This window comes from Xenopus laevis, chromosome 1L (genome assembly GCF_017654675.1).
Source record: "Xenopus laevis strain J_2021 chromosome 1L, Xenopus_laevis_v10.1, whole genome shotgun sequence".
NCBI classification, from domain to species: domain Eukaryota; kingdom Metazoa; phylum Chordata; class Amphibia; order Anura; family Pipidae; genus Xenopus; species Xenopus laevis.
Window position 1 is genome coordinate 75,522,161 of NC_054371.1, and position 13,045 is coordinate 75,535,205.

Here is a 13,045-nt window from a genome sequence, read left to right on the forward strand (position 1 = left end):
CTATACATGGGTCTAGTGAGGCATATACTGTAACAAATATACATGCAATAGTAAAGCACATGTTGATGGCTAAATTGCACAAATACAGCTGAAATGCCACAGTACAGATCAGATGGATCACTTTGCAGAATAACAGGAAAACAAGAGCCAGATTTTTGCACTAGAATTTAAAAAAATAACTATATATGTGGTCTCTACAGCTGTATGAGTTTCTTTGGATAGCAGGAGCTCTGGGGAGTTCAAATTGAAAACTCAGAGCAATAAGTACAGCAAGTGTCACGAGCAACAGCGTGTATATTTCGATACTAAAACACACCAGTGTGAATGATTATACCGGAAATGCCCAAAACAGTGTTCAATCTGAATAATATAATGCATTAATAGGCACTGGAACCTTGTGTTGTTTGTCTAAACAAATTAGAGGAAACGATTGAACTAGACAACCAGAGATTGCAGGATATCTTTAACACATGATGTGTTACGGGGTTTAGAAAGAAAAAAAGCGCCTCACTGCTGTGCCAGTTGAGTCTGGCATCTCAGAACCAATAGACTGCAAGAAATCCTGACAGGAATGTTTTACAGTATGCTTTTTCTTGGGGAAGTAGTTTTGTTCTTTGCATATTCATACTGCAGACTGCTGTTTATATTTAAATAAATCAAGATTAAATATCCATCTGTGACAGACCCTTCCTCTTCATTTTTGTCAAGTTTTAAAAAATAAACTATGAATAAACCAAACCTGCTGATAATTAAATGATTACTGTTTCCAAAATAATCACAACACATTGTGAATCCTTCTTCGCTCAATGCAGTCATTGTACTTTCCACAAATGAATATAAACTATAATTTCCTTTGAAAGAATGGCCTATTCTTGGATGTAGTCCAATCTTATTGATGCAAATATATCCAGACCTAACCTTTCTAAAGAGATTTTTGTTACTTTGCCTATAGTGCATATATGTATAGATATTCAGCTAGCTGACACATGTTTTCTGCCTTACAAATAATGCTTACAGGCAAATGATTAATGACTAACTATAAGAAATGAAGCAACAATCCTATATTTGTTTCCCATATGGAATACAGAATGATCCAAAATGAAAGGCATACAGGCAATGTTTCACATACCAAGGAGGGAAACTACCCACATCATTTTTGCTGTCCATTTGCACAGCTGTTGGATGTAGAACAAGCAGACTGTGCACAAGCCAGTAGACAGATAGAGACGTAAAGGCTACACAAGAAAACAATTATCATCAGCCATAAGCACTTGGCTGCACTGACCCCATTAAACGGTCCACTTAACATACAGCATGGGAAGTTATGGATTATAAAGGGTGGGAAAGGGGGAGTGAAAAAGGTATAATGTGTGTGGGAACAAAGACAAAGAGATGTTTGGATCAAAGAAACGTTTATGGGAATGAATAAAAGGATTTAGATTGTGCCATTAAAATATTAGGCATCACAACTGCAAATGTCTTAATGTAAATACAATGAGATATTCTGTGTTAAATTATTTGACTATATTACCACCAGTTTTTTGTTTTTAATTTTTTTTTCACTAAATCTGAAAACCTTAAAAGAAATCTTAAGGTTTATGATCACATAGATAAAGAAGCATTATGTACTGATTTTTTAATGTATACTTTTACATACATTTAAGATATCTCTTATTTGGCATCTGTCTCTGTACAGGTTATGTGAAAGATTAGGGATTTCTACCTGCAAATGAAAGTAATCAAACTTGTTAAATTGCTTTGTACCCTAAATAAAATAAATATGCATACTTTATTTTATTAGTCAAATCCGTAGATTTGTCCATAGATGGCCATACCTATAATGACACTGAATTGAGCTTCCAAATTTACATAGGCTTCTTTATTGGATGTTGAACAGGATGCATCACTTCCAATGTAGCATGTATACATATTGTCTGTACATAGTTTAAAAATCTGTACAAATTAAACTTAATTTAAACTGAAAGCATAATAATTTAGTTTACCACAAAAAAAAAAATAGGTCTACAGTATGTTTGTCCAGGTACATATCTCAGGCTGTTAAAATAGCGTGAGATAAAGAGCGAGCAGATAGAGAAGGAAATCACTATATTCTATAATTTATATAAATTCTGTATGCAGAACGTTTAACTTTAACTTACCTTTAACGTTACTTATCTGTAGTAAAAGACAAACCCCCATATGTAATATAAGACACTAAGGGGCAAATTCACTAAGCGCCGAACGCTAGCGTTAATTCGCTAGCGTTTGGCATTTTCGTTACTGCACGAATGCTGGCGTAGTTTCGCTAGTGTTACTTCGCACCCTTACGCCAGGCGAATTTTCGCTAGCGACGTAACTACGCTAATTCACTAACTTGTGCAGTGTACTGAACGCTACCTTTAACGCTAGACTTCCTTCGCCACCTCAGACCTGGCGAAGCGCAATAGAGTAGATAGGGATTGTTTAAAAAAAAGTCAAAATTTTTTCTTAGTCCCAAAAAACGCTGGCGTGTTATATACATGATGGGTGATAGGCTGAAAAAGATTGAAATTTTTTTTGGGGCTCCCTTCCTTCCCCCCTACATTTCCTGACTCATGGCAACTTACCTAGACAGTGGGCACATGTGTAGGGCAAAATAAAATTTTTATTTGCTGGTTTGAAGGTTTTCTAGGCATTTGTAGTGCTGATACGTATTCCTCCATTGAAATTTGAATTTCGCGCCGTATGCAAATTAGCCTTCGCTAGTGTAACTTCGCTTTACATAGCGAATCAACGCTAGCGCAACTTCGCAACCTTACGCTACCCCTGAGCGCAACTTTGGATTTTAGAGAATTTGCGGAGCGCTGGCGAAACTACGCCTGGAGAAGTGCGGCGAAGTTGCGCCTGGCGCAACTTCGCATCTTAGTGAATTTGCCCGTAAGTTTGCCCAGGAGCAGTAACCCATAGCAACCAATAAGATGTTTGCATTTAAACAGGTGATCATTAAATGCTATGTGCTGATTGGTTGCTATGGGTTATTCAGATCAAATACTTTGGTGCACCCAGAAGAATTTAGGGAAATAAATAAAGTACCTCAAATGGAAGCAATTCCTTTCTGACTTTCTAGACAGAAGCTGGATATTCCTGACTATAAACTTTTAATATCCTGCCTTCCAAAAAAGAATCCCAACTATTTTGGTTCATATTCAGTATATACAGTATATATTTTACTTTGCTAATCCTGATTGCAGAGATGCACCATTACACAATAGGGAGTTGATCAAAGAACCGTGACTGCAATTGAAATTGGTTACAGCACCACAATATCCTTGTGCATATGCTAAAAATCCCTACATTTTATACTTAGTTACTGAATAAATGTATGTACATATATTTATAGCACAATATTGTATGCAAAGCTATATAATTTTACATACAGGGTAGAGAAACATTACAAATGAGACTAAGGAGGAAAATAGGTCCCTGCCCTGTAGGTCTTACAATATAATTTTGTTATTTTTAATATTAGGTAGAACAACCCGAATTTCATCATGTTACTAATTACGACCACTTCTATTATTAAGAAGAATAAGTTGCAGGGCCAGTTTATAATCAAATATATCACATGATATTAATGTGAGCGTTTACTTTAAAAATACGTTTAAGGATAAGTTTGAATTCTCAGATATTGGTATTCCAAGATAATATACAGTTCATCTTCTTTCACTATTTTTTAAAAACACTTTTTGCTCTTATTGAAGACCAAATGCAGATTGCTCAGATTATTTCAGTCTACAAAATAATACAAGGAGTAAAAGGGACACACAAAAAATAAAGTTTGTTCTTGTAAAAAATGTGGATTAAGGTAGAACAGTTCTGAGGGAAATTAAAGTTTCACACTTTTGTGCTTGCATAGGGAAGTGTAATCAAAGTACTGTCTCCTTTCTTTATCTCACAAGACAGCAGCTCTGCCTTGCTTCATGGCAGTGATTCCATTATCTCTTCCAGAGCATTCTCAACATAGTTGTCAAAGACCCTAAAACCAGATGTTTACAATATTGCCATATGGTGTTGCAAATAAACATTCTGAAAAACTTCCTGGCAGCAGGAACACATTTTATGAATTGGCACATTTATTAGTACATATATGTGTGTCAATTCACCAGCATGTGCTTTGAGCATTTGTTGTCCTGAGTTCTAATACTCCTCTGAATCCTTGATACCCAAATGCAACTGTTTCTGTGAATTGAATACATACCTGCTATTAATTCTGATGTAATAATAGTGTTGTCCTGGCAAACACCAGATATGCAATCTAAGACCCAGGAGTAATTTTCACTACCAGTTACTTAACAAAATGTATTTATTTCACCTGGGGAAAATACCAAATCTCTATATGGATCAATTTACTAAGCATCGGTAATTTACCTAGTGCAAGGATTCTTTATCTATGGCTGGGGGCCCAAAAACAGCGGGTCCATGATCACCATTAATAGAGTTAAATTTCTTCAGAACACGGTCATTAAAATGATGTTAAAGTGGGTTCCCTGAGAGCAAAACTTTTAAGAAAAATGAATTTGTTAAGAAGATGACTTCAGATTGACTAAGATCTTTAAAGGAGAACTAAACCCTAAAAATTAATAAGGGTAAAAATGGCATATTTTATATAATAACCTTATTGCATCAGACTTATTTCAGCTTGTCAATAGCAGCATTGATCCAGGACTTCAAACTTATCACAGGGGGTCACCATCTTGGAAAGTGTCTGTGACACTCACATGCTCAGTGGGCTCTGAGCAGCTGTTGAAAAGCTAAACTTAGGGGTTGTCACAAATTATCCAGCAGAAAATGAGGTTTATCTGTAATATAAGCTGATGCTACAAGGCTGATTTTTAAATGCTGATGCTAATTGCACTGGTTTCTGTGCTGCCATGTAGTAGTGAATCAGCAGAAAAGAAGATGGGGAGCTACTGGGGCATCTTTGGAGACACCGATCTTTACTGCTAAAGGATCGTGGTTGCCTTGGGATGGTACAGAAGCACAAAACATAATGTATAACATTTGTAACAACTTCTTTAGTTACGCTTTAGCTCTCCTTTAACCTGCTAGAAAAGTCTTGCCCAAATCCTTAAACTCTGAGCTCTAACTGCCCACTGAACAGAAAATTAAGTAAATACATATGCAATACCTACTGATGATTTGACACATTAATACGTTTTGGTACTGACTGTCAGGAACTTGGGTAGCAAATGAGAAACATCTTCCCATGCAAATATGAATGCATATTTTTTTTGCTAGAACTTGCAGAATATCCCCTATATCCATAGAGATTGCCAATATGACAATGCCCTTTGTTAAATGATATTGCTGTATAGAACTATAAAATCTCAATAAAAAACTATAGTTTTTTGGAGTAAAAAAACAATAAAAAGAAAATCACAATATTATAAAAGTTCAGTAAATAACGACAATTGTTCTTTACCTTCTTGTGATTCTTGTAAACATTTCTGTGGGCAAATCCTTTTCCACAGAGCTTGCACTGATAAGGTTTGTCTTCGCTGTGAATAATTTTATGTGCGGTCACTTGATCAAGTCGTTTGAAGGACTTACAGCAAACCTCACATGTGTAGGGGCGCTTTTCTGCAGAAAATGATTGGGGACATTTAATCTGCTGTTCATTTTTTGTGAGGTAGAAGATGAAAGGCAAACAGTCATCTCCGTAGAGAATGTTGCATTTATGTCAGTCCAAGTAAGATTCAGCCAATTACAAAAATGTCTGTTGCCCTTCACTTTATAAAAGTGTATTTGTGTATGAAGACATTGCCACATTCTTCACAAAAATGTTTCCAAATTATGCTTTATTAACTAGTTGAATTACTAGAATTACTAGAAGAACTAGAATTACTGCAGAAGGTTTGCTGCAAGATCAAACAGTTTGAGGTTATTAAGTTATATTCAGTAAACAGAACTAAGTTGTTTTTAAAAACAACAACAAATAAATTGGCACTAAAAATCTTGCTGCTTTGAAAAGAGAGATCTAAGATGCTCCTAAAAAGCATAGCTTAAGTGTATATCTATACATACTTATTCTGTTTAGATAATTCTGTTTGGATATGTATATGTATATCTATACATACTTATTGTTTAGATAAAAAAGAAATGTGCATATTTAATTTGTTTGTTCCTAAAACTATATAAATATTAAGTGCAATGTGAATAACTTTTGTATTTGCCAGCAAAAATCCAAAAATGCCACCTTCAAGCAAATCTTAAAATGTACTGTATGGAATTTAAATGTTATGTAATAACAAAGATGAGGCTGTTCATACATGATTTTCATTATCAAGCATATATATATTCCCAAGGGGATATGTATAAGAAGAGATCAGCGCCTGTGGCAACAGAAATTAAAAACAAGCATAGCGTAATACGTTCAAAATATGTAATGTCACCCCGTGCATACACTGGATATTAAACACGTGTTTTCTCCCCTTTTCCCTTCAGATGACTGTTAATGAGTGGTGAGGTAGCAATAAAGGTGATAGGAAGGTGATGACTTTCCTGCGAATCAAAAAAATATATTCCAGGAGTGAAGCGCCTCCACCTTCTATAGAAATGCCTACTTACAAACCACTGCCGTGGTGTTATGCATATAACGAAAAGCTCTTTCTGGTCCCTCCTTCGGGTTACGACGTTCCTTCCAGGTCTCAGGCCAGAGATAAAACCAGTGATAGTGTAATACCGTTTTTTATTAAAAAATTTACACTCATATTTACCCTAGCGGGTTTTTGCGCATTCAGTCCAATAAAAAGTCCATATGGGGTCGCGAGGGGTAGTTCTGTTTACTCACTCCAGACTCCCTCGTGGTGCCTTGCTTCTGGGCCTTGGTGTACAGTTTGGGGGACACCAAGGCCCAGAAGCAAGGCACCACGAGGGAGTCTGGAGTGAGTAAACAGAACTACCCCTCGCGACCCCATATGGACTTTTTATTGGACTGAATGCACAAAAACCCGCTAGGGTAAATGTGAGTGTAAATTTTTTAATTGATTTTAATTTGTTTTTAATAAAAAACGGTATTACACTATCACTGGTTTTATCTCTGGCCTGAGACCTGGAAGGAACGTCGTAACCCGAAGGAGGGACCAGAAAGAGCTTTTCGTTATATGCATAACACCACGGCAGTGGTTTGTAAGTAGGCATTTCTATAGAAGGTGGAGGCGCTTCACTCCTGGAATATATTTTTTTGATTCGCAGGAAAGTCATCACCTTCCTATCACCTTTATTGCTACCTCACCACCCCCCCCCATTAACAGTCATCTGAAGGGAAAAGGGGAGAAAACACGTGTTTAATATCCAGTGTATGCACGGGGTGACATTACATATTTTGAACGTATTACGCTATGCTTGTTTTTAATTTCTGTTGCCACAGGCGCTGATCTCTTCTTATACATATCCCCTTGGGAATATATATATGCTTGATTTTGGACTTACATACAGTTGAGAGACTGTGAAGGGGTCGGCAAGAAATTATCTAAGAGACTGACATTTTTAATTGGCTGCATCTGTAAACTATATATTGTTTTTATGATTTTCATTATATTCAGTCAAGAATGCCTTGTCCTGGTCTTAAGCAAAATGGCAAAACAAAGCAATTGCAATATGTACAAAGAAGTTTTAAGGTAGCACATTTCCATTGGAATGAATGGCAGATGAACACCTGATAAAAAACAGAATCCGCGCTATTGGATTGCCTAATTAGCATGCTCATAATCTAAAGTGGCATCCAGAACTCTAGTCAATTGCAATAGTTAACAAGTAGTTAGAAAATGAAAGCAAATATCTGATTAGTTGCTACATGCAACTGCACTTGAAATGTATCAACTATGTTCAAAAATTAGCCAAATAATCTTTGTAACAAATGTAACAAAGTTCTAACTGATTTTTTTAAAAAAAAAAAAAAAAAAAAAAAGGCATTAATAAAAAAGAATTACATTGTGTAAACTATCTTAGCTTCTATCATTTATTCCATGCAACAAAGTCTCCAGAGTTAGTCTTGTAACTAATCTATGAAACTGGGCATGCAGGTACATGTCACACTGTTACCTGAGTGGGTAATCATATGCCGTCTAAGCTGGTTAGCTGAGATAAATTTCTTGTCACAATCCTGACACTCATAGATCTCATGAACCTGTAAAATGAGTGTTTTTAACAGTAATTAAATATGTGACTTATTTTGCTGCCCTAATTTTCTCAGTATTAATAGATGAGTTTTGTCTGCTTTTTAATAGATGTCATCATAAATTTTCATGTACACACATAACATAATATTTGTAATATATAGCAGTTATAAACAGAAGGGAATGTCTAGTGGATTTACATGGTGAATTTACATTGTCACAATTAAAGGGGAGGTCCCACCTTTAACTTAACTTTTAGTATGTTATAGAATGGTGATTATAAGCAACTTTTTAAAGTCTTACCGTAAAGATATTGCTTTCTTCTTCTGACTCTTTCCAACTTTCAAATGGGGGTGACTGACCAAATGCTCTGTAAGGGCAGAGACAGACACGAAGATTTTGGTACATTTAGTCGCCTGGCTACTAATCGCCTCTTCTTCAAGCGACTAATCTCCCGAAAAGCCTTCCCGCCGGCTAGAATCTATATCGACGGCTGGATAGCACTCGAATCGATTTGTTTTCCGAAGTCACCTGAAGTTGCCTCACGAGGAAACTTCTGGTGACTTCGGAAAGCCAAAGCGATCCAACTGCCACCCCGCCCTGGCGATTTACATTCTAGCAGGCGGGAAGGCATTTTGGGGAGATTAGTCGTCCAAAGAAGAAGCGATTTGTCGCCGGGTGACTAATCTCCCAAAATAGCAGTGTGTGCCTTACCCGGAGGCTACAAATGTATTGTTATTACTACTTTTTATTACTCATCTTTCTATCCACGCCCTCTCCTGTTCGTATTCCAGTCAATGCATGCTTGCTAGGGTAATTTGGCCCATAGCAACCACATTGCTGAAACTGCAAACTGGAGAGCTGCTAAATAAAAAGCTAAATAACTCAAAATAAAACCACAAATAATAAAAAATTAAAATTGTTTCTCAGTCAAAACAGTATTGCTCTGTGAGGCTACACTTTTATTGTGAAAACTTGTGTTTATATTAAGGTCCTATTCATATATCAGTCAGATAGTTGCTGAAACTACAAACTGGAGAGCAGATGAACAAAAAGTGAACTCATTAAAAAAAAACTACAAATAATAAAAAACGAAGATCAATTGCAAATTACTACACTACAACTAATAAAAAATCAAAATCAATTGCAAATTGTCGCAGAACATTACTCTCTACATCATACTAAAAGTTAACTCAATGGTGAAAACCCCCTTTTAAGCAAGTGTATAACATTTGATTAGTCCATTTGTTAGAAACAAAACAGTTGCCAAAAAGACAAACACCCATTAAAATATAAAGCATAAATACTAATTTATTACACTTTAAAACTTGATGAAAATATTATTAATTAGAGCTATCAACAAATTGATTTACCATAGTATTCATTTAGGGGGAGAAAACTGCCATCACCCTCACTAAAAGAAAAAAATCTTCTCCTTCAAGCTCTTGTGATCGATGTTAAGAGTGAGTGCAACATAATCCACTCATGACGATAGATGTTTTTCACTGCCTGAAACCCTTGAGAAAAGAGTGCTTATCGAAGACCTATTTCTGAACAGCTGGTATACTTAATAATAAAATATGCATACTAGGATATGCACGCATAGAGGGGAGTTCTTGTTCAAAGGTGCTGCTTTTAGGTAGCACACCAACACAGAAACCATATTGAAGATCAATTTGTGCTTAGGCAATCGGGCTTCCACTGTGAAAACTCATCCTTATATAATTTGGAAGTAAGCCCGCCCAGTGTTCTCCCCAGAAAAAAAGTGTTTGGTGGGCAAAAAAGTAAGCCATCAGGGGAAACAAAATAATTAGAAGCCCCCTCCTCTCCATTTCCATTAGCGCTGTTTTGCCGAAGCCAATAGGATTGGGTGCATCTTCAAACAATGCGCAAAGTCCTACCTGCTTTGAAAAGAAAAAATCCGACACTGTGTCTGTTGAGGGGCTGGAGGTGGGAAAAAAGGAGATGCGGAGAAACGGCCCTGCCGAATTTACAAACTTCGTCATTCTAGTAATGCAGCTAGTTCCTTCCTAAAAGCATTTGTAGTATTTGTTTTTTATTTAATGTAGAATATATCAACAATGGCAGAACAACAAAGAAAAAAGTACTACGTACACTGTATTAAAACTAGTGACAGTGGTGTATATTATAAGAAATTTAATTGCAAAAGCTTTAATTGAAAAAGCAAAAATATACCGGTAATAATTTTTATAATTTATGTGATTAGTACTTAAATACTTTCAAAGAAAGCTTTACTCATTCGTTCCTGGCCAACTAGATCTTACAAAGGGATTTCATTAATACAATTATATGGATTTACATTAATGCAATTATATCAGGTTCAATGTAATACGAAGCAAATTAAACAGCCAGCATGGTTTTGGACTATAAGATCTCAGAAAGTTAGAACATAGAAGTTACACATAAGGGCCTAGTAACTAACATAGTAACTAACATTCAAATTCCTATTTTTTTACAATTTTATCATGGCATTTGTGGTTTTAGATAAAATGAGTTAATTAGTGGTTTCAAAAGCCTCTAAAATGTTGATAAATGGTCCTCCATGTGTGTTGTCCATTTTATATTCTAGTTTGGGCAGGCAAAGCACTAATAAAAACACAACGCTAAATTATAGGAGTCATTTACTATGTCGCCAGGCAGAAAAGCAATAGCAGCATGTGCTGCTTGCATGTTGATCATACAGATAGCATTTCTGCCTCTCCATCTGGCTGGGCTCTGCACCTTTTGTGGATAAAAAATGCATTTAGTGTGAATAACTAACATTGATGTTTTTATGGTGGCAGTTGCAGGCAATTTAAAAAGCGTGAAAGGTATTGCACAAAGTGCCAAGAAAAGTCAGATTGCAACAATTTTTTTGCACTTTAGGGGGCAGATTTATCAAGGGTCGAAAGTCGAAGTGAAAAAAACTTCGAAATTCGACCGTTGAATAGGCTAGTCCAACATTCGAAGTCGAAGGACTTTTCAGATCGTACTTCGGATCGTACGATTTTACAAAAAAAATCCTTCGATATTATAGTTAGACTTAAAGAAAGGCAGGACAGTAATTAATCTATGGAACGATCCTACTGCTAGGATTTTACTTCATGAAGAATAAATGCAAAATGCAAGAGCTGCTTTCATAAAAATGCATTTGATGCATTTTCCACATACAGAATATGATTTAAGTGACAGAAGATTGAAGAAGATCAATGTACTCCATTCCATTTTGCCTGGTCTGAGCTGGCGAAGGCAAATCTGGTGAATGAGGTAATGTTCAGTAAAATCGGCATTTTAGTGAATTTGCTGAGTAACGTCCATTCGCCTGGCGATAGAGTGCAAACGATCACTAGCGCCTGTCTCTTTTGCTAGCGAATTGGCACCTGCGTTCGTTAAATTGGAGATGTCCCTGCGGGCGGTAACTCTAGCGAATTGACGCTAGCGTTAGCCACTTCGCCCTTTGGTAAATCTGTCCCGTGGAATAACAATTTTGGGTATCTGGAGTCGGAGTCGCCAAAAATGTACCGACTCTGACTCCTAATAACTTTAAATACAAGTGCTGAAAATAATCAAATCAGATTTAAGAGCTTCTATGAAGGAGTATATCGCAAAAAGCAATTCTGTTTCTATGAACAATATTTTAGTTAATTTTGGATTGCATTTAACAGTTGTTCTACAGCTATATGTCAGGTTCAAATATATGTGCTTTTAGGTTTTCCAATTGTTTTTGGTTTATGCAGTTTAACTTTGATATTGATTTCAAATTACCAAAGGATGTGGTTTATACTGTATTTTTTTCAGCTTTGCCAGTGATAAAATGCCTAGTATGTTGTGTACTTAACTTCTTTCAATCAACATGGAAAATACTTTTGTATATTAAAGGATCAGTAAAACCAAAAAATAATTAACATATAATAATGTTAATATATATGTTATAATAATATATTATAATATATGTTATAATAATTAACATATAATACACTGTTAGCATGCACTGGTAAAAGCCATGTGTTTGCTTCAGAAAGAGTACTATAGTTTATATAAATAAGCTGCTGTGTAGCCATGGGGGCAGCCATTCCAAAGCTGGAAAAAAAAGGTGAAAATGCACAGGTTACATAAGCCCTGTCCAATACAACAGAGTTTTATCTGTTATCTGCTATGTAACCTGTGTCTTTTTTCCAGCTTGAATCGCTGCCCTCATGGCTACACAGCAGTTTTTAAACTATAGTAGTCTTTCTGAAGAAAACACCAGTTTTACTTTACTTTGATACACTTTAAATTTTTGGTGAAAATGTTCATTTAAGTTTGAGGTACCTTAAAATGAGGAGTTGAGTCAAAAGATGTATGTACCGACTCCACAGCCCTGTTATATATAAAGTCTGAGGGAATATATTTAATATTTCAAGGCGGCTAGGACCAAGAAAAGGTTTAGAGCCATCTTAACAAGTAAGAATAATGATATTATTAATGCAGCAATTAAGATTTTACTCTAGAAGTAAACAATGTTTGCATTTTCTTGTAGTCAGAATTGTTATATACTTGTCTGCATATTTGTGTGCCACATCATTCATAGACATGCCACTAAAGAATGCATGCAATTCACAAACATACTTTAACCATTATTTTCTTGGGTATCTCTTTTGATTATGCTTATGTAAGTCTCAAAAAGGACTGAAAATTTCAACATTAAAAGACCCCAAAATTATGGTGTTATCAGCAGCCTGGATTAATGCTTGCTTGTACACCTACTATTTGCAAATTTACTATTATTGAACAAGTTCCAGCTTCCCTAGATTATGTGTAGATACACATAATATAGATTAATTAAGTAAAAAAGTTTACATACAAACACTTCACAAATCTATAATTTCCTGGTCTGTAATTCCCCCCAC

At 35.7% G+C, this 13,045-nt stretch overlaps 1 protein-coding gene across 2 annotated transcripts in view; it reads right to left on the bottom strand.

Annotated features, from left to right (window-relative positions):
• Positions 1-13,045, bottom strand: part of prdm5.L (PR domain 5 L homeolog) — a 75,321-nt gene that overhangs the window by 36,879 nt on the left and 25,397 nt on the right. The window contains exons 9-10 of one of the 2 annotated variants that reach the window (XM_018251694.2): positions 8,083-8,167; positions 5,462-5,619 (exon numbers count right to left, since the gene is read on the bottom strand). The exons of the other annotated variant lie outside the window; for it this stretch is intronic. Coding sequence (XP_018107183.1) covers positions 5,462-5,619; positions 8,083-8,167 — 243 coding nt within the window. The remainder of the gene's footprint in view (positions 1-5,461; positions 5,620-8,082; positions 8,168-13,045) is intronic. 2 annotated transcript variants of the gene reach the window in all.